Here is a 25,524-nt window from a genome sequence, read left to right on the forward strand (position 1 = left end):
GTGCTGGGATTACAGGCATGAGCCGCTGTGCCCAGCCTACATCTTTTTTATTCACCTCTCTTGTCCTTATCCTGTTTCATTTTGAGTTTAGCCCCAGCAGTTTCTTCTATGAGAAGGATTCTGTCTTGAAGAGAGTCCTAGTGGAATAGTTTTTAGATTCATAGGGGCTCGACTGCTCCAGGGACTGCTTTCTTCAGACCTTTCTTTTTTCTTTTTCTTTTTTCATTTTTAGACAGGGTCTCACTCTGTCACCCAGGCTGGAATGCAATGGCATAATCATAGAGTACACTGCAGCCTCAACTTCCTGGGCTCAAGTGATCCCCTTGCCTCAGCCTCCTGGGTAGCTGGAACTACAGGTGCATGCCACCACACCCTGCTAATTAAAAAAAAAAAACAATTTTGTAGAGATGGGGTTTCACTATGGTGCCTAGGCTGGTCTCAAACTCCTGGTCTCAGGCAGTTCTCCTGCCTCAGCCTCCCAAAGTGCTGGGATTACAGGAGCCACTGTACCAGGCCCCTTCAGACCTTTTTACTGTGGATCCCATGAACTCATCTGGTATTGAAGAGAACAAAACTCCTCCCTATTTCAATTGCTATAAATTGGTCTCCACACATTCCAGTGAATATTTGTTGACTGTTTTGGGGCTCTCCTGTTTTCAGGTCCATCAGATGCTGCCCTGACACTTCCTTCTTCTCCCACATGAATACCATGCAGGTCTTGTGTTGATGGTGGTTTATCTCTACCAACTTCTTTTGGAGCCTATAGAGCAACCTTGTCATGTAGTTTTGTTGTAAACGTTGTCCATGAAAATTTGGTTTTATCTATTTGCTCTGTTTTTATGTGTGGATTCACAGCATTTGAAAACTTCTGTTGCCTCTGCCTCTATATTCTCTAATACTTGGTTTTATATGCATGTGTACTATTATGTTTATTCCAGTATTGTAAAAGGTTATGATCTAATTGAATCACTCACTTATAATTCCTATCTTTTAAGTTTTTAAATTTGCTTTGGGATACTCATCTTTACTGTCATTTTCCTTAAGTGTGTACTAAAATGGACAATTTCTATGCCCTTCTTGCATGCTTCTCATATAAATGAGGTAAGTTGGTTCTACTAGGTTGTAGAAAGTAAATGTATCGGGGCAGAGCCAAGATGGCCACATAGGAATATCTCCAGTCTACACTCCCAGCATGAGCGATGCAGAAGATGGGTGATTTCTGCATTTTCAGCTGAGGTACTGGGTTCATCTCACTGGGGAGTGTCGGAAAGTGGGTGCAGAACAGTGGGTGCAGCACACCGAGTGTGAGCCAAAGCATGGTAAGGCATTGCCTCACCCAGGAAGTGCAAGGGGTCAGGGAATTCCCTTTCCTAGTCAAAGAAAGGGGTGACAGATGGCACCTGGAAAATCAAGTCACTCCCACCCTAATATTGCACTTTTCCAATGGTCTTGGCAAACAGCACACCAGGAGATTATATCCCGCGCATAGCTCGGAGGGTCCTACGCCCATGGAGCCTCACTCATTGCTAGCCAAGCAGTCTGAGATCAAACTGCAAGGCAGCAGCGAGGCTGGGGGAGGGGTGCCCGCCATTGCCCAGGCTTCAGTAGGTAAACAAAGCAGCCCAGAAGCTCAAACTGCGTGGAGCCCACCACAGCTCAAGGAGGCCTGCCTGCCTCTGTAGACTCCACCTCTGGGGGCAGGGCATTGCCAAACAAAAGGCAGCAGAATCCTCTGCAGACGTAAATGTCCCTGTCTGACAGCTTTGAAGAGAGTAGTGGTTCTCCCAGCACGCAGCTGGAGATCTCAGAACGGACAGACTGCCTCCTCAAGTGGGTTCCTGACCCCTGAGGAGCCTAACTGGGAGGCACCCCCCAGTAAGGGCAGACTGACACCTCACATGGCTGGGTACTCCTCTGAGACAAAACTTCCAGAGGAATAATCAGGTAGCAACATTTGCTGTTCACCAATATCCACTGTTATGCAGCCTCCACTGCTGATACCCAGGCAAACAGGGTCTGGAGTGGACCACCAGCAAATTCCAACAGACCTGCAGCTGAGGGTCCTGACTGTTAGAAGGAAAACTAACAAACAGAAAGGACATTCACACCAAAACCCCATCTGTACGTCACCATCATCAAAGACCAAAGGTAGATAAACCCACAAAGATGGGGAAAAAACAGAGCAGAAAAACTGGGAACTCTAAAAATCAGAGTGCCTCTCCTCATCCAAAGGAACGCAGCTCCTCACCAGCAACGGAACAAAGCTGGACGGAGAATGACTTTGATGAGTTGAGAGAAGAATGGCTTCAGACAATCAAACTACTCAGAGCTAAAGAAGGAAGTTCGAACCAATGGCAAAGAAGTTAAAAATCTTGAAAAAAAATTAGACGAATGGCTAACTAGAATAACCAATGCAGAGAAGTCCTTAAAGGACCTGATGGAGCTGAAAACCAAGGCACAAGAACTACGTGACAAATACACAAGCTTCAGTAGCCAATTCGATCAACTGGAAGAAAGGGTACCAGTGATGGAAAATCAAATGAATGAAATGAAGCGAGAAGAGAATTTTGGGAAAAAAGAATAAAAAGAAATGAACAAAGCCTCCAAGAAATATGGGACTATGTGAAAAGACCAAATCTACGTCTGATTGGTGTACCCGAAAGTGACAGGGAGAATGGAACCAAGTTGGAAAACACTCTGCAGGATATTATCCAGAAGAACTTCCCCAATCTAGCAAGGCAGGCCAACATTCAAATTCAGGAAATACAGAGAACGCCACAAAGATACTCCTCAAGAAGAGCAACTCCAAGACACATAATTGTCAGATTCACCAAAGTTGAAATGAAGGAAAAAATGTTAAGGGCAGCCAGAGAGAAAGGTCGGGTTACCCACAAAGGGAAGTCCATCAGACTAACAGCTGATCTCTCGGCAGAAACTCTACAAGCCGGAAGAGGACAGTGGGGACCAATATTCAACATTCTTAAAGAAAAGAATTTTCAACCCAGAATTTCATATCCAGCCAAACTAAGCTTCATAAGTGAAGGAGAAATAAAATACCTTACAGACAAGTAAATGCTGAGAGATTCTGTCACCACCAGGCCTGCCCTACAAGAGCTCCTGAAGGAAGCACTAAACATGGAAAGGAACAACCGGTACCAGCCACTGCAAAAACATGCCAAATTGTAAAGACCATCGAGACTAGGAAGAAACTGCATCAACTAACGAGCAAAATAACCAGCTAACATCATAATGACAGGATCAAATTCACACATAACAATGTTAAACTTAAATGTAAATGGGCTAATGCTCCAATTAAAAGACACAGACTGGCAAATTGGATAAAGAGTCAAGACCCATCCGTGTGCTGTATTCAGGAAACCCATCTGACCTGCAGAGACACACATAGGCTCAAAATAAAGGGAGGGAGGAAGATCTACCAAGCAAATGGAAAACAAAAAAAGGCAGGGGTTGCAATCCTAGTCTTTGATAAAACAGACTTTAAACCAGCAAAGATCAAAAGAGACAAAGAAGGCCATTACAGAATGGTAAAGGGATCAATTCAACAAGAAGAGCTAACTATCCTAAATATATATGCACCCAATGCAGGAGCACCCAGATTCATAAAGCAAGTCCTTAGTGACCTACAAAGAGACTTAGACTCCCACACAATAATAACGGGAGACTTTAACACCCCACTGTCAACATTAGACAGATCAACAAGACAGAAAGTTAACAAGGATATCCAGGAATTGAACTCAGCTCTGCACCAAGCGGACCTAGTAGACATCTACAGAACTCTCCACCCCAAATCAACAGAATATACATTCTTCTCAGCACCACACTGCACTTATTCCACAATTGACCACATAGTTGGAAGTAAAGCACTCCTCAGCAAATGTAAAATAACAGAAATTATAACTGTCTCTCAGACCACAGTGCAATCAAACTAGAACTCAGGATTAAGAAACAAATTTACAAGAAAAAAAAAACCCCATCAAAAAGCGGGCGAAGGATATGAACAGACACTTCTCAAAAGAAGACATTTATGCAACCAAAAGACACAGGAAAAAATGCTCATCATCACTGGCCATCAGAGAAATGCAAATCAAAACTACAATGAGATACCATCTCACACCAGTTAGAATGGCGATCATTAAAAAGTCAGGAAACAACAGGTGCTGGAGAGGATATGGAGAAATAGGAACACTTTTACACTGTTGGTGGGACTGTAAACTAGTTCAACCATTGTGGAAGTCAGTGTGGTGATTCCTCAGGGATCTAGAACTAGAAATACCATTTGACCCAGCCATCCCATTACTGGGTATATACCCAAAGGATTACAAATCATGCTGCTATAAAGACACATGCACACGTATGTTTATTGCGGCACTATTCACAATAGCAAAGACTTGGAACCAACCCAAATGTCCAACAATGATAGACTGGATTAAGAAAATGTGGCAAATATACACCATGGAATACTATGTGGCCATAAAAAATGATGAGTTCATGTCCTTTGTAGGGACATGGATGAAGCTGGAAACCATCATTCTCAGCAAACTATAGCAAAGACAAAAAACCAAATACTTCATGTCCTCACTCACAAGTGGGAATTGAACAATGAAAACACATGGACACAGGAAGGGGAACATCACACACCGGGGCCTGTTGTGGGGTGGGGGGAGGGGGGAGGGATAGCATTTGGAGATATACCTAATGTTAAATGACGAGTTACTGGGTGCAGCACACCAACATGGCACATGTATACATATGTAACAAACCTGCACGTTGTGCACATGTACCCTAAAACTGAAAGTATAATAAAAAAAAAAAAAGAAAATAAATGTATTATTGTTACAGTGTTCATCATTCCTGGCCTTGCCTTGTGTTATCAGTGTACTTAAACTAAGGCTTTCTTTATGCAGTGGAAGGACTGGGATTCATAAGTCATAGAAAATAAATACACCATATAGTTGTATGGAATTTTTCAAAAATCTAAACAAGATATCCACATAAGGCAAATTGAAATGTAATAAGCCGCATGTCTGTCATTCACTATCAGGAAAAGAGAATATCTGGGAGAAGGAAATAGACAGAGATGTTTTCTCTGAAAATAGCTCCACCATAATTAGTGTTGACTAGGGAAAGACGAAGATAAATGGCTATTTGCAACCTTGATCTAGATAACAATTACAATTCTAATTTTTTATTGAAATAATACTCAATATCTTATCTTTCTGAATGAGAAATCTGTTGTTAAGTTGTTCCTGATGTCTAGAGATAGCTAAGCTACATTTAGAGAATAAACCAGTATCCCAAGAAAATTTAAGAGGTGTTTTGAGTTTTAATCTTTGTAAGTTGTACTGTACTGTACTGTAACTCGAGAGATTTTTAAACTGAATCAAAAGAAATATTAAAACAAAATGCTATTGCAAAACTGAAATACTGTTTCATGAATATTTAATGAGTTCCTGGAATCTGTTTTATATCCTGAAGATAACAGAAATAAAGATTCCCCCCCTGTTTTCAAGGGGTGGAAGAAGACAGGTGTTTTTTTTGTTATATTTTATTTTATTTTGTTTTTGAGATGGAAAGTTGCTCTATAGCCAGGCTGCAGTGCAGTGGCATGATCTTGGCTCACTGCAACCTCCGCCTCCCGGGTTCAAGCGATTCTTCTGCCTCAGTCTCCGGAGTATCTGGGACTACAGGTATGCGCCACGATGCCCAGCTAATTTTTGTATTTTTCGTACAGATGGGGTTTCACCATGTTGGCCAGATGGTCTCAATTTCTTGACCTCGTGATCCACCCGCCTCAGCCTCCCAAAGTGCTGGGATTACAGGCGTGAGCCACCGGGCCCGGGCAGAAGACAGTTATATTTTTATGATGTGTGGTTCCCAAATGCTGGTCTACAGGCAGGTGCCACAATGTGGGACAAGTTTTCACCAGCTTATGATGAAAATTGGGAACAGAAGGGCCATATAGTAAATTCTTATAAAGCCTAATTCACTTTACTTAAAGGTGTTTTTTTTTCCTAAAGTTATGGCCTTAATAGTTTTTTACTGCCAAATATCCTTTTGTTCAAGAAATGATGATAGGAAGTGATAGTTTTTGTTTTGTTTTGCTAATGCTTGCTTCTGATAATAAAAAGTCAGTAACTCTGTTCATTTTCAGAAATTTTTTAAGGTTTTGATTCAACTCTTGAAACGTGAACCACTATAAGAAGTTCTGTCCCAACAATAAGAATTATACCTTATAAAGGAATGACTAATTCCATTCTGGATTAAAAGAGTTGTTTGAATTAAGTTGTAGAGAAATCAAACATAACAAATTAAAGTCTTAGAGATTTTTTACAAACAAGTAAGATGAAGATATGAATAGATAAATAGCCAAAGACAAGAAAGGCAATAAACAAAAAAAGAATTTAAAAATGACCAGTATAAACACATAGAAAAATGTTCAACTTCACCAGTAATAATGTAAATTAAAATAAGGCAGGTGGATCAGTGAGTATTTGAGAAAATGGGTATTCTCATTGTCTACTGTTGGAAGAAAATGTTGGTACAAACTTCCTTGAAATCTACTTGGCAGTATTTATCGAGAGTCTTAACAATACAGAAAGTCTAAGAACCAGTGATCCTGTTTCCAAAAACCTGTTCTGAAAAATATTTTGGAGCTGCAATTAGAGAATAATTCTCACGGATGTTTGTTGCTGTGTTGCCAACAGTTAGAAACATAAAGATCTATAGTAAAATGTTTTTTAAAATTATGATCACATAGTCAAATATCATGCAGTCATAAAAAATCATCTTTAAGAAGATCTAATAATGTGAAAAAATGTTAAAAGGATACAAAATTATATATGTTTTACATAAGAAAAAATATGTGCATATAATAAAAAACAATGCTTTCAGTGGTTCTTTCTGAGCAATAGGATTATATATGTTTTCTATTTTTTCTTTTCATTTATTTGCTATATTTTCCAAATTTCCAACAAGGAACATGTGTTACTTTTATGATTTAAGAAAATTATTATTTAAAAGTATGCACTTTTTAAAAAGAAAATTATTAGTATTAAGTTAACAGGTTTAGTTTCTAACTCTGAAGATGAACCTTTTTAAAGCAGGCTATGGGGCTCAACAGTATAAACAAGAAGCCTATATATTAAAAAGTACATTTTGTTTGTTGGGGATAAATTATCTTGACAGTTTCTTTATGTCTTCTCTCCTATGAAAACAGACATTGCCACTCTGTGTTACAAGGGTAAAATATGAATTGAAAGAGAATTACTAAAACATAATACCTGTAGCTCTTTAGACAAATACATATGTTGATACCATCATTGCAACATAACTACTGTTTATGTGTCCTGTGAGGATTACCAGGAAGTGTGTAAAGTATGTAAAGAACCACAGAGAAACTATTTTGTAAATACAAATTATGATTCTCTTAGCATCACTTTTATTTATATGTGTTGCAGTATAACCTTGAATATTTGGATGCAAGCCATAACCATGTGATAACCCTTGAGGGATTTAGAGGTCTGATGAAACTGAAGCACTTAGACTTGAGCTGGAATCAACTGAAAAAATCTGGCGATGAAATAAATATGTTATGCAAACACATCACAAGCCTTCTCACTCTTGATATTCAACATAATCCATGGCAAAAGGTATGCCACAGACATGTTACTAAAAAGCAAACATTTTTATTTCAGAGCCATTTCCCTACTAACTTTACTATTTAGTAATAGCCAGAGATAGGCAAAGTGTCTTCGTTTTTCTAGACTTCCTTCCTTGAAGTCATTCATAAATTGGATTTAATGTACTGATCAAATGAATCAGATGTTACTATAAGAAAAGACTATAATTTCATGTCAGATTTTTTGTAACCTCTAATAGATTGAGAACATTATTGCTTTTAGGCATTGATGTCATTGCCATTTGCAAACCTCCAGATATTTTATATAGTTCAGTGTGCCAGAACTCTATTTTAATGAGTCATAGGAACCAAGAATAATATAATACAGTGAGAGGGGCATACTATTAAGGAAGAAACATAATTTGATTTATAATATATCCTAATCTGTGGTTGAACAACATGTTTTACAATTTTATTTTGCATTTTGCATTATTCACTACTTGTTTTCTTTTTTAAGTCCAGAAATCATCTCCCCTCATAAACCTGCATTATAAAGTCTTATGTTCTCTTAGAAAAAGAAAATCTGAACATTATTTTTTCTCATTACAAAAATATGCAGATTAATGCTAGGTAATTTCCATATTCCATGACTATATTTAAGTATATCTTCAAGTATTTAAAATAAGTCCCAAGATTATAAAGTCAAGAATCTTCCTTTCTCTGCCTTTAAAAGATGTATATCAGGCTGTGTTCAGCCTTTAAAAAGGAAACTAAGCACAGTAGGTTCTATTAAATTGACCATATTACTAAGTTTATATTGTTGTATTTCTTCTTTTTTGCTCAGTAAAAGTGAAGAATATTTTTCTTTTGCCAAAGCATATTTCCTGGATGATCACAGTACAGCTATCTCTCTGTTGCCAAATTGGATTGTCAAGGGCTCAAGATCCGTATTGAATCACACATGGAGATGACTATCTTACTGCTGATCTAGATAAACAGGAGTCACTACAGTTGTTCTTTTAACACTTTTCACCGCAGTCACTTTTCAATAGCTTATGGGATTTCCCTTCCTCATCAGAGTAGAATCATCAACCTTCAAACAAACAGATTAATTATTAAATATAATTTCAACTATTATTTAAATAATTAAGCTTTTTTAGGTATATGTAATGAACAAGGAAATGTATGATTTTGAATTATATGGAAAGACATGAAAACAGTCATTTTCATGCCATAAAATATTTAACAGTTTATTAAAAAATTTTTTTTTGTTTTTCCCAAGCCAGCCACATTGAGGCTGAGTGTTATTGGCAGATTAAAGACTCTTACCCACTTAAATGGAGTCTTCATTTCTGAAGAAGAAGCAACAGCAGCTATGAAATTTATTGCAGGAACAAGGATTACTCAGGTTGGATTTTACTGTTTACTATTCATTGTGCTATTTAGAACATACAGATAATATTTTGCATACTCTTTTTCTGTCATTAAGATTTTATAGTCCCTCTTAGCCTATTAATAAAAAATTAATATAGAGCAATCATACCACTTGGTATTTTTTCTGTTTAAATGTATCTCATTTAAATACCAAATCATTGTATGGATTCTCTTGACTATCCATGAACACTACACAAAAATACCTCTAGGGTAACTGCTTTTTTACCAGTCACCTGAACTCACCAGAGCCCTTTCTAGAGCCTACATGAAAATAAGCAACTGTCTGAGGATAAGGTAAGCTTAGAGGCCTTCAGAAAGCATTAGTGAATTATCTATCTACTTAATATTAACATTATATTTGTTTGGCTGAAAGGAACAAAATCCATTAACATGGAAGGAGGGGAAATACCTTTGTTATCCATATTAAGAATGCTGTACTTTAGCCAAAGTAGCTTCAACATCCTAAATATATCTACACTAGTTTTCTAGTTGTTTACTTTTTGTGGAGTATCTGAATATTAATTCCTTAGGCAATATAATGTTTAGTTTTGGATCTATTCAAAATTTTGAAAAGAAACTTTTTTATTGGTAAAAAAATAATAATAACACTCCTAAAGAAGAGCTGGGAATTTACCCTAAGAAAAGAACTAAAAATAGAACTACCATTCCACTCAGCAATCCCATTTCTGGGGCTATAACCAAAAGAAAATTAATTGTTCTACTAAAAAGACACATGCATTAATATGTTCATTGCAGCACTATTCACAATAGCGAAATCACAGAATCAACCTAGGTGCCCATCAGTGGTGGACTGGATAAAGAAAACGTGGTAAATGTACACCATGGAATGCTACACAGCCATAAAAAAGAATGAAATCATGTTCTTCGCAGCAACATGGATGCAGCTGGAGACCATTATCCTAAGTGAATTAACACAGAAACATAAAACCAAATACCACAAGTTCTTACTTATAAGCGGGAGCTAAACATTGGGTACACATGGACATAAAGATGGGGACAATACACATTGGAGAATACGACAGGGAGGAGGGAGATGGGCAGAGCTGAAAAATTACCTATTAGGTACTATGCCCACTACCTGAATGATGGGTTCAATCCTATCCCAAACCTCAACATTACGCAATGTCTCCTTGTAACAAACCTGCACATGTACCCCCTGAATCTAAAATGAAATTAAGAAAATTAGTTTTTTAAAAAGAAATCAAATCCTGCTAAAATCCTTTAAGACAATGTGGTATTGGCACAGAGCTAGACAAATAGACCAATGGAACAGAATAAAGACCTAATATAGACTGTGGAAACTTTATAAATAACAGAGCTGCCTTTGTAGATCAGGGAGATTATTCAATAAAAGGCATTAAGGACTTTATTGTAAAAGGCAAAACCAAAAATTTTTTTGAAGAAAATATGAAAGATTATCATTATGACCTTGAATTTGTGAATAATTTAGTAGGCAAGAAACAAAGAGCATAAACCATAAATAATTGGACATGTCTACATTAAAATTAATATATCTTTTTTTAAAGAAAGTGAAAAGACAAGCTACATACTGGGAAAAGAAATTTGCGACACAACTGTCAAAAGATATTCTTTATATATCCAGAATATATAAGGAAAAAGACAACCAGCCGAACAGAAATATGTGCCAAAGATCTGAACATACACTTCACTGGAGAGGAAATCAGAACAGCCAATTAACTTAGGAAAAGATACTCCACCATATTAGCATTCAAGAAAATGAACATTAAAAACACAATGACCTACGAATTTTTGCCAGTTTTATAGATGAGCAAAAACTTTAAAGTCTGACAATACCAAGTTGTTGCAAGAATATGAAGTAAAAGTGTAATTTTTCTGAAGTGGTACAACCACTCTGGAAAACAATTTGACATTATTCAGTAAAGCTGATGTATATTTGTGTGTGTGTGTGTGTGTGTGTGTGTGTGTGTGTGTATGTATTCTACAACCCAGCAATTTTACTTTACTTAGGTGCATATACTCTAAAGAAACTCTTGCATGTATGTACCAGGAAACATGCACAAGAATATTCATGACAACAGTGTTTATAATAGCAAAAACTGAATCAACCCCAATGTTCATTGACAGGAGAGTCATTAAGGGAATACTATACACAGGACATATGAATGAACTACAGCTACATAGAGAAGCTTAGATGAATCTGATGAATATGATATTGAACAAAAAAGGCAAGTCATAAAGAATACATACATATTATTCAATTTACATGAAGTTCAAATATGTGCAAAACTAAATGATATATTGTTTATGGACACAGACATAGGACTATAAAGAAAGCAAGTGAATGGTGGACAAAACATTTGAGAAAATGATCACTTCTAAAGAGAAGGAAAGAAAAGGGCTTAGGATCGGGCCCACAGGGTGCTTGTAATCTATTCATAATATTCTAGCTCTTAAACTGGTTTCATGGGTGGATTCTATGTGTGTTCATATTATAGTAATCATTTTACAGTCTTATAAATATTATCTTGTAATGGTTCCACATTTGCTAAAACAAGAAACAATGTAATTAAAATGTATCTAGATATTGAAAACAATTTAAGGCAAAGGAAATGTTACATTTTATAATTATTTATTGGGCCACTCATCTTCCCTGGAAACAATAATTTTAACTATATATCAACTAACCTCTGTATACTGTTTCCTTTTATGATTGTATTTTTTAAATTTTATTAGTTATCTCTCTTACGGCATTCTAGTACTAAAGAGGAGAGACCACGGATACTTAGTATATGGCCTTCTGCCAAAATTCTGACGCAGATTTCAAAGTTAGGACCTCATTTACATCCGAGTGGAAACTGCTACTTGAAGGTAAAGGCTAATTCTATTAAACCTAATATAAAGCTTAATTTAAATCTATTTTTAAGTCAGTGTTGGTCTGTGTATCATAAAGAGGGCACAGATAGGTAAGGGACAGAAAGCTGGAAGAGATTAATTAAAATAGGGAAGAAACACTTAAGATCTACCCTCTTGGCAAATTTCAAGTATACAATACCGTATCGTTAACTTTAGTCATTAACTTTAGTCGTTAAAGTTATCGTTAACTTTGGTGTTGTACATTAGGGTCTCTAGAAAGTATTCGTCTTGCATAACTGAAACTTTGTACCTCTTGACCAACATCTGCCCATTTCCCATTGCCCCCAGCCCCTGGCAACCACTATTCTACTCTCTCCTATGAGTTTGACTATTTTAGAGTTCATATATAATTGAGATTATGCAGTTTTTAATTTACAATGTATGCTTATATCAAGTTATACATCTTTAATATATGCAATTTTAAATTGTCAATTACACTTCAACAGAGTTGGAAAAAATAAAAATAAGAAAGACATTGTTATTATTAGTAAAAAGTAATACATTTGTCATATTCCAAAAAATAAAAAACAGGGAGGTCAAGTCATGAATGGCTATGTCAGATGGGCTGGGCCTTGACTGCGTTCACCACAGAATTGGAAATTTAAGATAAAGGTGCACTAAAACTTAAGGACAAATTTAAAGGGCCATTCTAATTCCGTATTCTGATAACATGTCAGAATAGGCAAGATTCTGATAACAGGTCAGAATAGGAAAGCAAACTTTAAAGGCTCAGAGTCAGAGATCAAACCAAAATTCAGACAGCAAGAGTCAGGTATCCTGACAAGGGAGTAGGGGAGCTGGTCAGAATTCAGCCAAGGATAAGGGAAAAGGTTATAGAACACTTGCAGCTTCTTGCTACATTAGGTGTCCTTATACCTCTTGCCAAACATAGAAACTGGGCTGAGTGAAGCTGCTCCCAGAAAATGGGAGACATTACTGGCATTACTATATATATTACAAGATATATATAGATATTGAGCTGCAAATGAAGGCCCAGTGACAGCTTTGGCTGACCCACAGGCAGTTCTGGAGTTAGTGGAGTTAGAATGGCCCTTTAAATTTGTCCTAAGTTGGGCTGAGATGGTCAGGCCTTTATAGGCCTCCATCACTGGCTGAGGGCCAACCTGGGAAGGAGAGTGACCTTGGCAGCTGTCTACAGCAAGGCAGTCCCTGCAGGGACTGACAACTGAAGACTCTGCCAGAAGCACTCCCAGCAGCTGGGACAAGTCCATTACTGCAATGGGACTCTAGCACATCGCAGTGTCCTTAATACCAAATAAGTCCTTCTTGGAGTTATAATCTCGTCAAATTTTACTTTTCTGTAAACTGACAGCTTCACAATATCTTTAGCTCCTGAAGGAATTCTTTTGATATCTACTTATCACATTTGAATTATTTCATTAGCTTTTTAAAATGTTATTAACATTGATTGAACTTATAAGATTTAGAAATAACATACAATGTAAATTATTCTACAGATAACTGCCTTAAATTTAGATGGACAACATCTTTTTGAAATCACAAATTTAGAAAAATTGGAAAATTTGAAATGGGCATCATTCAGCAATAATAATCTCACTAAAATGGAGGGTCTGGAATCCTGTATTAACTTGGAAGAGCTCACATTAGATGGAAACTGCATCTCAAAGATAGAAGGTAAGGTACTTAAGAACTTTGAAGTCTCAAAATATGGGATGTCTAAACAACAAAGCAAAAAATAACCCTGGGAACAGAGTTTCTGAAGAGGAAGATCTCTAGGAAAGTTCCAAGTTGTGTGGCAGAGTATTCTAAATACCTGTGTGAGGTAATGCAATTATTAGTTAGCTAGATTGGACCATTCTACAATGTATATATATACTTCAAAACATCATGTTGTACAAGATAAATGGATACAATATTATCTGTCAAATTAAAAAATTAAAGATAAATAAAAAATTAAAACGAGTTCATACCTATTAGTGGAATTCGTGACTATTTTATTTTATATAATGAGCCCGAGCAACCTTTCACCTCCTGTGCCTTCTCTCTCCTCTCCTCTGTGCTAGTTTATAATCTGTTACCAAACATTAGCACATACCAACTAGTTAGTCATTAATGTCTGTAAAGTTGAATAAACAAATGAATGAGGTATGCTTTTGAAAAAGATAAAGCAGACTAGTTCTGTTTTGAAAATATAAAATTGAGGTTATATTTGGAAATTTGAATACTTTAACAAAAAATGAAAATTATACTCACTAGAGGTTGAAAATAAAATATACTATATGTAACATTTTCCATGGATCCACATACAAGTCCAATTAAGCAGCTTTAGTAATATCTTAATAATAATGATACCAATATAATATATTTTATTTGACTGTTTAAAGTTCAGTATTAAAACATATTTTTCTGAACCAGAGAGAATAAAAAAGACTTTTCCTCCCTTTCCCCTTCCAAGCTTCTTAGATTCTTCACTTCATTTGGATCTATGCTTATCTACAGCTAAAAATCATGAGTTTAGAGAACATGTCCTAGAATATATACTACTAAGTCAAGTATTTTATGACTCCTCCCCAGCTTTATTTTATTCTTACCTTCATTAGAAAGAAATTGAAAGAACCTTTCCATGACTTGCTACCAACTTTCTCTTATTCTCCCTCTCCATCTACTCAAAAGAGTAACTAACTCCTAGAAATTAAAAAATATGTCCACAAGTGTGCACTATTTGATTGAAAAGAGAAATATGTATATGTGTGTATACACACACACACACACACACACTTATCTGAATAAAGAATATTTCTGTATGTGCATTTTGGTAACATGGTTGTGTTTGTCAAGGAGGGAAGGTAAGAATTAGAAATCACGGCTGGGAAACAGAATTTACATTTTATTCATTTTTGAATTGGATTATTTTTATCATGTGTATATACTGCATTTTTCATAAAATAGAAGATTTGATTTCACAAAATTATATATATAAAAGCAAGTATTAAATATATTTAAGAAAGCATACATAACATTTGTGACATATTTCATTTTAATGGCTGTTAACAATATGTTTCTAAAACTTTCTTGATCATGAGAATCACTTAGGACACTTATTGAAGATACAGATTCACAGGCCTCTCTTCTGTAGATTTCAGTAGAGTAAACCTAGGGGTAGCTCAGGCACCTGTGTCTTGAACTATCACCAGTCTCCCATTCCCATACAACTGGATATTAGTTTTGCTTTGTACATACAATTAAAAACCCTATTTCCTTTTCATTTCCTTCCATAAACCTATTAAACAGAAGAATCTTCCAATCTATATTTTTCTTACACCTATATTTTGGAGAAGATAGCTACCCCTCTAAACTTTAACAGGAATTTCTCCTTTTTCTTCAGACATGGGTAGGTTCCATATCCATTTAATGATTTTTGCTTTGATGGCTTTGATCCTATCTTGCCCTGGATTGATTCACCTTCAACATTGTACAGTCCCACAATAGGAACTGATGTGAAAGGGGAGCACAGATAATTATTTGATACTTTCCAAACATTATTCCATTTAATTTCATAACTCCTTGGAAGTAAATTTTAGTATGCCCATTTTATGGATGAGGAAATTAAGGCTCAGAGGTTACATAATTTATGTATCGCCACAAACCTAGTAGTGATATATTTGAAGCCAACTAGGAATCCGAAGTTCTTGTCTTTCAACTGCACTGTCCTGGCTATACTTATAAAGTGCTTGCAGTACATAATGTATGCAGGAGTTAGACTGGTTCCATTTTCCAAACTTCCATCTTAGAGTACTTTTAGGCATAAGCAAGTAAAAGTAGGCTAGATCGTTCATTTTAATACAAATGATGCACTTTCCAGAATGTGGTTCCTTACCCTTAATATTTAAAAATGAGGGCTGGTGATTATTTTGAGCTTTGTGTAGAGCTTTTTGTTTTCAAAATGATGAAAATCTTAATTAATTACATCATTTTAAGGTTATTTGAAAGAGAAATTCAATATTTTCATGTAATGCCTTTCCTTAACTCCTAAGAAGAAGGAATCTACTTAGAAATCCAAAATTTGAACTTAATGTTTGAGATGGGGCTTATACACAAGATTATATTCTTCCAAAACAAAGGCTTAAAGCAATGATGGTTAGTATTACAGAATCTTTAAAGCCATTTGAACCTAGCTATCTAATTACAATAAAATGACCAGCCACTTATTTTTTAAATTAAACCTTTAGTGTTATCTGAATCTTTTCTTGAATTTGCTTATTTTTCTAGGTATTTCCAAGATGACTAAATTAACTCGCCTCAGCATAAATAATAATCTTCTCACTGGTTGGGAAGAGCATACCTTTGATAACATGCTTCATCTTCACTCGCTTTCTCTTGAGAACAACAGAATCACTTCATTGAGTGGTTTACAAAAATCTTTTACTCTTGTTGAGTTATACATAAGCAATAACTATATTGCTGTCAATCAGGAGATGCACAATTTAAAGGTAATCATCTGGGTAGTAATTTTTTTGTTTTTTAAAATGTATTGTTTCTTTATATTATGAAATTAATGCATGTTTATTGCACAGAATTTGGAAAATATAAAGAAAATAAAAATAAGAATAACAAGTTTATTAAAATGTATTTGCATTCAATTTTGTATACATACAAAAATATATCTGTGTATACATAATGTCCCCATTTGTTATCCTTCTGGGGTAACTTTTTTAAAATACTCAAGTATGATAAACCAAACCTATTCCTTAGCATTCTCCTGTTCTCAGTACAATTCTTGATGATCTTTCACTGTTCTCTTACCAGTGGCTCAAACTTGGTCGCCTTTGCTCAGATTTGCTTTAGTTAATTCCCCCAAAAAACCACTAATTTAAGGCTGTTGTGTAATAGGATTTACTAAAGGTTTGAACAAAACAGAGGGTTTCTATAGCACAGAACAGGAATTTACTTCAGATGTCATGTGTGACTTCATTGTTTCTAAAGCTCAGTGGCCATTTTCTAACACTATGGGTCTTACACTGGCCTGTCCTTTTGCTGATATAATATTACTAGGACTTTATCTCCTACCAAAAACTTGTGTCCATTTCCTGTCTTTTCTTAGTTCAGACTTCTCCCCATTCCGTTCCCCCAGTATAATTACTACTTCTAGAGCTAGGGAGGCAACCTAATCAACAACACCAGCAACACAATAAGCCATTTCACATTATGATGCACAGTAGTTTTACTCCCTCTTGTTTTCAGTAGTTTTACTCCCTCTTGTTTTCACCTCTCCCTTCCATACCTGCCAAGACCCTTCCTTCACAACAAAGGCATATCAAAGTGTCTTGTCTAATAAAACAGCACATTTCCCTTAGGATGAATTCCACTACCCTCTCAGAAAGTAGAAGCACTTCAGTTTCATCACTTTTCAAATAGCAGTGTCTTTTATTCCTGTTATATCTATATAGACACATACATCCATTTATTAAGCCATTATTCCATAAACAAAGTATATTTGTCTTAAACATAGTGAAGTTCCCTCTAAGCCCTTACCATTAATAGATAATACATTTGGCACTAGTATCCTAAAAGGGATTCTGATTATATAACATAGACCATTGAAATACTGCACAAAATTATACCTAAGTGGTCTGAAAGGGTAACCCTTGCACTTAAAAGTGCACTGAGGCTGGGCATGGTGGCTTATGTCTATAATTTCAGCACTTTGGGAGGCCATGGTGGGAGAATCACTTGAGCCTAGGAGTTTGAGGCTGCAATGAGCTATGATCAGACCACTGCACTCCAGCCTGAGCAACAGCATGAGACCATGTCTTTAAAAAAAAAAAAAAAAAGTGTACTTAAAGGCACTGAAATCCCATGGAATGATAGATAATTCCAATATTAAAATTTGAGGATGGCTAACCTCTTACTAGAGTGCTTTAAATATACATATAGATGAATATATGTATTTTATTACCTAGGGTTTATGCAACTTGGTCATTCTAGACATGTGTGGGAACATCATTATATGGAATCAAGAAAACTACCGGTTGTTTGTAATATTTCATCTTCCAGAACTGAAAGCTTTGGATGGGATACCAATTGTAAGTTGTTTTATGACTCACAACATTTGGTCTAAGCTGCATAGTCACATATTTATAGGACATAGTCATTTTGAACATTGCTTTATCACTAGCATTATAGCCAAATTTACTATACTTATTAAATCTAGGTCTCCAAAGCTTATTTTAGATCTGGGTTTTTAAATTTTGTCATCTGGTCAATTCTTAATTGTCTGAATTGTGGTGGAAAGGGAGGGCTGTGCTGCTTACAATAGAACCCACAGAATTCAGTGCCTAAAAGGTAAAGAACACAATTTTATGGGACAGGATAGAAAATTATGCACTGGGGATTTACCATCCTCCTAAGCCTAAAAGCAGCTTTCTATTTTCAGTGAAAATATAGTTGCTAATATTAATAATTAAGAAAAATATATTTGAACCAACATGTGGTATGTCAACATTACTAAGTAAGCTGTAAAGAAAAATAGACACAGACCCTAGGACTGAATGTGAAAGCAACATTTGGATACTGGATTCTATAACAAGCAAATTCATAGGGCTCCTGTTTTCCACATAGCAGGGTAAATGCATGACAAATGTGTAAAGAGTAAAAGGTTTATGGGGTAATGTTGCCTAGCTCCTATCAGAAAAGAAAACACATCAAATTTTCCAGAAAATTGAAAGATAGTTCATGATCATTTAGTATTCTGAGGTACTCCGAGAAGATTACTAATCCTAGCCCTTCTGTTTTCTGGCCCATCCTCAGAATGGGTCACTAAAACTTTCTCACTCCAACACATACAAATTCTCTAGAACCTTGTATACTGGGCCTTATTTATTTGTTAGCTTTCACTGAAGAATGTTTTTTAAAATAGTCCTATGAGACCAGTACTGCATTTACTCTAAAGATGTTGTTGAGGATCTTATCTGTCCTATCTCTCTGTGCCCTCATTTGAAGGGCCACATGAGAAAGCACTTATAGAAATAAATGTAGAAAAAACATTTACCGCTAAGGAAAAGTTATGTTCTGCTCACTGACAATGAGTGTATTAGTCTGAACTCATGCTACTAATAAAGACATATCCAAGACTGGGCAATTTATAAAGGAAAGAGGTTTAATGGACTCACAGTTCCACATGGCTGGGGAGGCCTCACAATCATAGTGGAAGACAAAGGAAGCATAAAGTCATGTCTTACATGGCAGCAGGCAAGAGAGCATGTGCAAGGGAACTCCCCTTTATAAAACCATCAGATCTCATGAGACTTATTCACTATCGTGAGAACAGCGTAAGAAAATCCCACCCCCATGATTCAATTACCTGCCACTGGGTCCCTCCCATGACGTGGGGATTATTACAATTCAAGGTGAGATTTGGGTGTGGACACAGAGCCAAACCATATCATTCCAACCCTGGCCCTTCCCAAATCTCATGTCCTCACATTTCAAAACCAATCATGCCTTCCCAATGGTCCCCCAACTCATTTCAGCATTAGTTCAAAATTCCACAGCCCAAAGTGTGAGCTGAGACAAGTCAAGTCCCTTCTGCCTATGAGCCTGTAAAATCAAAAGCAAGTTAGTTACTTCCTAGAGACAATGGGGGTACAGGCATTGGGTAAATACACCCATTCCAAATGGGAGAAATTGGCCAAAACAAAGGGGCTACAGGCCCCATGCAAGTCCAAAATCCAGTGAGGCAGCCAAATCTTAAAGCTCTGAAATGATCTCCTTTGACTCCATGTCTCACATCCAGGTCATGCTAATGCAAGAGGTGGGCTCCCACAGCCTTAGGCAGCTCCACTCCTGTGGCTTTGCTGGATACAGCCTCCCTCCTGGCTGCTTTCACAGGCTGGCATTGAGTGTCTGTGGCTTTTCCAGGTGCACGGTGCAAGCTGTGGGTGGATCTACCATTCTGGGGTCTGAAAGACAGTGGTCCCCGCCTCACAGCTCCAATAGGCAGTGCCCCAGTGGGGACTCTGTGTGGGGGCTCCAACCCCACATTTCTTTTGGCACTGCCCTAGCAGAGGGCAGCAGGCTTCTGCCTGGACATCTAGGCGTTTCCATACACCCTCTGAAATCTAGGTGGAGGTTCCCAAACCTCAATTCTTGACTTCTGTGTACCCACAGGACCAACACCATGTCAAAGCTGCCAAGTCTTGGGGCTTGCACCCTCTGAAGCCACAGCTTGAGCTATACATTGGCCCCTTTTAGCCATGACTGGAGTGACTGGGACACAGGGTACCAAGTCCCTAGGCTGCATAAAGTACGGGGGCCCTGAACCACTCCAGGAAACCATTTTTCCTCCTAGGCCTCCAGGCCTGTGATGGGAGTGGCTGCTATGAAGGTCTCTGACATGCCCTGCAGACGTCTTCCCCATTCTCTTGGCGATTTGCATTTGGCACCTCGTTACTTATGCAAATTTCTGCAGCCAGCTTGAATTTCTTCCCAGAAAATGGGTTTTTCTTTTCTACTGCATCATCAGGCTGCAAATTTTTCAGACTTTTTTGCTTTGCTTCCTCTTGAACACTTTGCCACTTAGAAATTTTTCACCAGATACCCTAAATCATCTCTCTCAAGTTCAAAGTTTCACAGATCTCTAGGGCAGGGGAAAATGCCACCAATCTCTTTGCATAGCAAGAGTGACCTTTACTCCAGTTCCCAACAAGTTCCTTGTCTCCATCTGAGACCACCTCAGCCTGGACCTTATTGTCTATATCACTATCAGCATTTTGGTCAAAGCCATTCAACAAGTCTCTAGGAAGTTACAAACTTTCCCATTTTTCCTATCTTCTTCTAAGCCCTCCAAACTGTTCCAACCTCTGCCTGTTACCCAGTTCCAAAGTCACTTCCACATTTTTGGGTATCTTTACAGCAGCACATTACTCTACCAGTACCAATTTACTGTATTAGTCTGTTCTCATGCTGCCAATAAAGACATACATGAGACTGTGTAATTTATAAAGGAAAGAAGTTTAATGGACTCACAGTTCCACATGGCTGGGGAGGCCTCACAATCATGGCAGATGAAGGAAGAGCAAAGGCAGGTCTTACATGGTGGCAGGCAAGACAGCATGTGCACGGGAACTCCCCTTTATAAAACCATCAGATCTCATGAGACTTATTCACTAGCACAAGAACAGCACAGGAAAAACCCACCCCCATGATTCACTTACCTCCCACTGGGTCCCTCCCACAACACAAGTGGATTATTACAATTCAAGATGAGACTTTGGTGGGGACACAGAGCCAATCCATATCAATGAGTATTATTTAATTATATTCCTTTTCACTTTGCCTAAAAGCTCAGGACCAAATTTATGATTCAATAATATAAACCCTATAGGATCTTACAGTATTTTTGTCACTAATCCTAGTGAGCATGATTTTCACTATGTATGGTTTGCATTTTACTATTTGATTATATGTGTTTCCTGTAAGCTGCCACAAATTATTTGTGGAATGAGGCAGAATATAAATGTATGAATTAATAATTGGACATGAAGACTAGACTGAAGAATTTAGATTTTAAACGCAAGGTAATGGGAATGCATTGGATTTGAAGGGCAAAGGAAAGGAAGAATAAAGGATTTCTACAAGGTTTGAGTCTATGCCAATAAAAGACACCATAACAGAATATGAATATAGGAAGAAAAGCAATTTGGGGGTGTAAGATGATTAGTATTAGACATTAGTTTTATATGACAGAAGATCATCTGACTGGAGATGTCAAGCAGGCAGCTGAAATCACAGGATTAAATATGCATATGAAAATTTACTTTACATATGTTTGGACTTGGAAGTAATTTGAAGAGAGTTAACAGTTAAGACCAAAAGCATACGCAATATCGTCTAAGGAAAGAGAGTAGAGAAAGTAAAGAAATCAAAGTGAGGCTCTAATACTTTCATTTATTAAACATATGTAGAAAAAGAAGTCATGAAAAGTGGGTGCAGAGGTAGGTAGTACAGTAATATATAATGCTAGAGTGTCTGAGATATAAATAAACTTTGGAAATGGCATAATTCAAATCCTTTATTTTATGTATGAACACAAGGAACTCTAGAGAAGTTACATGACTTCTTTCAAGTTATGTGACTCTTTAATGGTAAATCATGGGCACCAGAGCCTCATTCTCTGTCCAACACTCTCTAGACGTATAATTACATTGTTTTCTTTGGAGTGGGAGTAGAAACCAAGGGAGGGCATAGACTAGGAAGACCCAAAGAACAATTTGGGTAGTTGTGTTTTCATTTTATCTTTTGTTCCTATGTACTTTTATTTGTAAAAGATTATTTTTGGCATTAAGGATACATATTCTCAATTTAGATATGAAGTTTTAACAGATTAGAAAAAAAGAAGGGAGTTTGAGTAAAAGTAGATCAAATGACTTACCAGTTTAATTTAGATCAAGTTCAAACCATTTGTCTGAAATAGATTGTCAAACAATAGCCATTGGGCCAAATGTGACCTGCCACCTATTTTAGTAAATAAAATTTTATTGGAACACATCCATGCCTGTTTGTTTATATATAATCTGTGACTGCTTTCACACTGCAGTGGCAAAATTAAATAGCAACAGAGAAGCTATTGTTCCCAAAGGCTAAAATATTGACTGACTCTTTACAGGAAAACTGTAGAAAACATTTGTCAACCCCTGATTTAGGAGGACATTAATCATATGTTGCTTGTATAATTATGAAAAACACAAAAGCAATGGTATTTCTAAGGCTTAATATGTTTTTATTTATTTTTATTTATTTTTTGTACAATTTTATTTATTTATTTATTTATTTTTAATTTTATTATTATTATACTTTTAAGTTTTAGGGTACATGTGCACAATGTGCAGGTTTGTTACATATGTATACATGTGCCATGTTGGTATGCTGCACCCATTAACTCGTCATTTAGCATTAGGTATATCTCCTAATGCTATCCCTCCCCCCTCCCCCAAGGCTTAATATGTTTTTAAAACTTATTTTGAGATTTTCTTATTGAGGATTCAACAACAGAAGCAGAACTAGTAAGATAGATATACATATAGAGATATCTATGTCTATATATAGAAATATAGATATCAAGGAACATTTAATAATTGAGGGGACTGCCTAAACAAGTCTGACATCCATAGGACAGGCCATCAGGAAGGGAAGATTATGGACAGGCTGGGACTCACAGGCATAGATGAAAGCTGCTGTCCATGAGTAGATTTTCTTCAGGAAAATTCTTTCTTTCAGGAAACTTACCTCTGCTTTTAAAGCCTTGCAATTGTTTGAATCAGGCCCATCCAGATTTTTCAAGATTATCTCCTTATTGCAAGTCAACTTGCTAGGAGCTTTAATTATGTCTACAAAATTCTTTCACAGCAGTACCTACATCATTGGCTAAAATAACTGGGGACTCTAGCTTCAAATATTTTGCAGCTCTGTTGTTGGTGCATACACATTTAGGACTGTTATGTCTTCTTGGTGGACTGACCGTTTTATCAGTAGGTAATGTCCTGTCTGACTCTGGTAATTTCCTTTGCTTCAAAGTTTACTTTATCTGAGATTAATGAAGCCACTCCTGCTTTCTCTTGATTAATGTTTAGGATATCTTTTCCCTTCTTTTACTTTCAACCTGCATATATTATTATATTCGAAGTGAGTTTCTTGTTGACAACATACAGTTGGATCATGTTCTTTTACGTTTTAGCTAATGTTTATCTTTTAATTGATGAACGAAGACCATTTATATTTACTATAGCCAACTGACCTGTTAGGGCTTATGTCTGCCATTTTGTTTTCTTGTTTCATATTTGTTTCCTTTGTTTATCTTTCTTCTGTTTTCTTTTTTGTGCCTTCCTGTGAGCTTCTTGAACACATTTTGAAATTCTATTTTTATTTATCCATAGTGTTTTTTAGTGTATCTCTTCATATAGTTTTTTTTAGTGGTTGTTCTATTACAATGCATATACATAACTTACTATAGTCTGTTAGTGTTGACATTTTACCAGTTTGAGTAAAGTGTAGAAATGTTACTTTCCTTCCATTCTATTTCTTCTCTCCTGTTAATATTTGACTTAAATATTTTCACCATATACATTGAGAACCAATGGGACAATATTATAGTTTTTCACATCAACTAATCAAAGATAATTTAGAAAAATCAAGAAAAGAAGGGAAGTTTATTAATACTCTTTCCATTGTACTTTCCTCTTTCCTGGCATTCCAAGATTCCTTTTTTTTTTTCTTTCCATTTCAAGAACTTTCTTTAGTCATTTCTTAGGGTAGTTCTGCTGGTAACAGTTTGCTTAGTTTTCCTTCCTATGAGAATGTCTTGCTTTCTCTTTTTATTTCTGAATGATATTTTCTCTGGATATAGAATTCTGGGTTGATGTTTCTCTTTCACCACTTGAAAATGTCGTGCCACATTCCCTGGTTTCCATGGTTTCTGATTAGAACTCTGCTGTCACATTGTTTTTCCTTTATAGGTAAGATTTAATTCCTCTGTCACTGTTTTCATGCCTTTTTTCTCTGTCATTAGTTTTTAGAAATTTGATTCTGATTATTATTATGTGTCCTTGCATGGATTTGGGTTTTTTTTCCTGTCTGAGGTTTGCTTAGCTTCTTACTTAGTTTCTTAGTTTATGTCTTTTGCCAGATTTGGAAGATTTTTGGTTATAACTTCTTCAAATACTTTTTCAGCCCCACATTATTTCTCTTCTTTTTCTATGAATCCAGTGATACTAATATTAAATCTTTTTTATGGTTCCACAAGTACAGGATATGCCCATCTTGGTAAAGTGAGGCTCATTTATTTATGGGTCTATTTTCTCTCTTTTGTTCATACTGGGTAATGTCTATTGTTCTGTCTTCAAGTTCAGTTATTCTTTTCTCTTTTCTTTCCACTCTGCTATTGAGTCCCTATCCATTGCATTTATTTGTTTACAGTATTTTTCAATTCTAAAATTTTCATTTCATTCTTCATATCTTCTATTGCTTTGCTATCACTTATTTCTTTGCTAAGGGTTTCTGTTTTTTTCATTTGTTTCAAGTATGTCCATAATTGCTTGTTGAGCATTTTTCCTTTGACTGCTTTGAAATGCAATTTAAAATATTTGTGTCATTTCAAAGTTGGCATCCGTTGATCGTCTTTTCACATTCAAGTTGAGATGTTCTTGGTTCTTGGCATGACATACTTTTTATTTTATTCTGGACATTTGGGGTATTATGTGGGTCTTATTTAAATCTATTTTAGCAAGCCTCCCTTGGCACTATACCAGTGAGAAGACGAGGAACAACTTTGTTGCTGTCAGGTGGGAGATAGAAGTTCAAATTCCTCCATTTGGCTTCTGTTGACAACCTGGAGGTGTGTTCTTCATTAACTGCTAGGCTAGAGTTGGAGTTCATGCTCCCCACCAGGCCTCCATTGATTTACTCTGGCTGGGAAGGAAGGAACTCCTTGTTACTATTTCCCAGAACCCTTCACTGATTCATCCTGGCTGGGAGAGACAAGAATACCTAATTGATGCTCC

At 36.4% G+C, this 25,524-nt stretch overlaps 1 protein-coding gene across 10 annotated transcripts in view; it reads left to right on the forward strand.

Moving 5' to 3' along the window:
• The window catches only part of LRRC9 (leucine rich repeat containing 9), a 145,352-nt gene that overhangs the window by 67,840 nt on the left and 51,988 nt on the right, over nt 1-25,524 (forward strand). For all 10 annotated transcript variants that reach the window (XR_010151140.1, XM_016926932.4, XM_054666617.2 and 7 more), the window contains 6 exons: nt 7,479-7,670; nt 8,922-9,047; nt 11,810-11,944; nt 13,468-13,645; nt 16,241-16,461; nt 17,932-18,054. Coding sequence is in view for 9 of the 10 variants with exons in the window: in XM_016926932.4 (XP_016782421.1) it covers nt 7,479-7,670; nt 8,922-9,047; nt 11,810-11,944; nt 13,468-13,645; nt 16,241-16,461; nt 17,932-18,054 (975 nt within the window). In the remaining variant the exon portion in view is untranslated. The remainder of the gene's footprint in view (nt 1-7,478; nt 7,671-8,921; nt 9,048-11,809; nt 11,945-13,467; nt 13,646-16,240; nt 16,462-17,931; nt 18,055-25,524) is intronic.

Source organism: Pan troglodytes, chromosome 15 (genome assembly GCF_028858775.2).
Source record: "Pan troglodytes isolate AG18354 chromosome 15, NHGRI_mPanTro3-v2.0_pri, whole genome shotgun sequence".
NCBI classification, from domain to species: Eukaryota; Metazoa; Chordata; class Mammalia; order Primates; family Hominidae; genus Pan; species Pan troglodytes.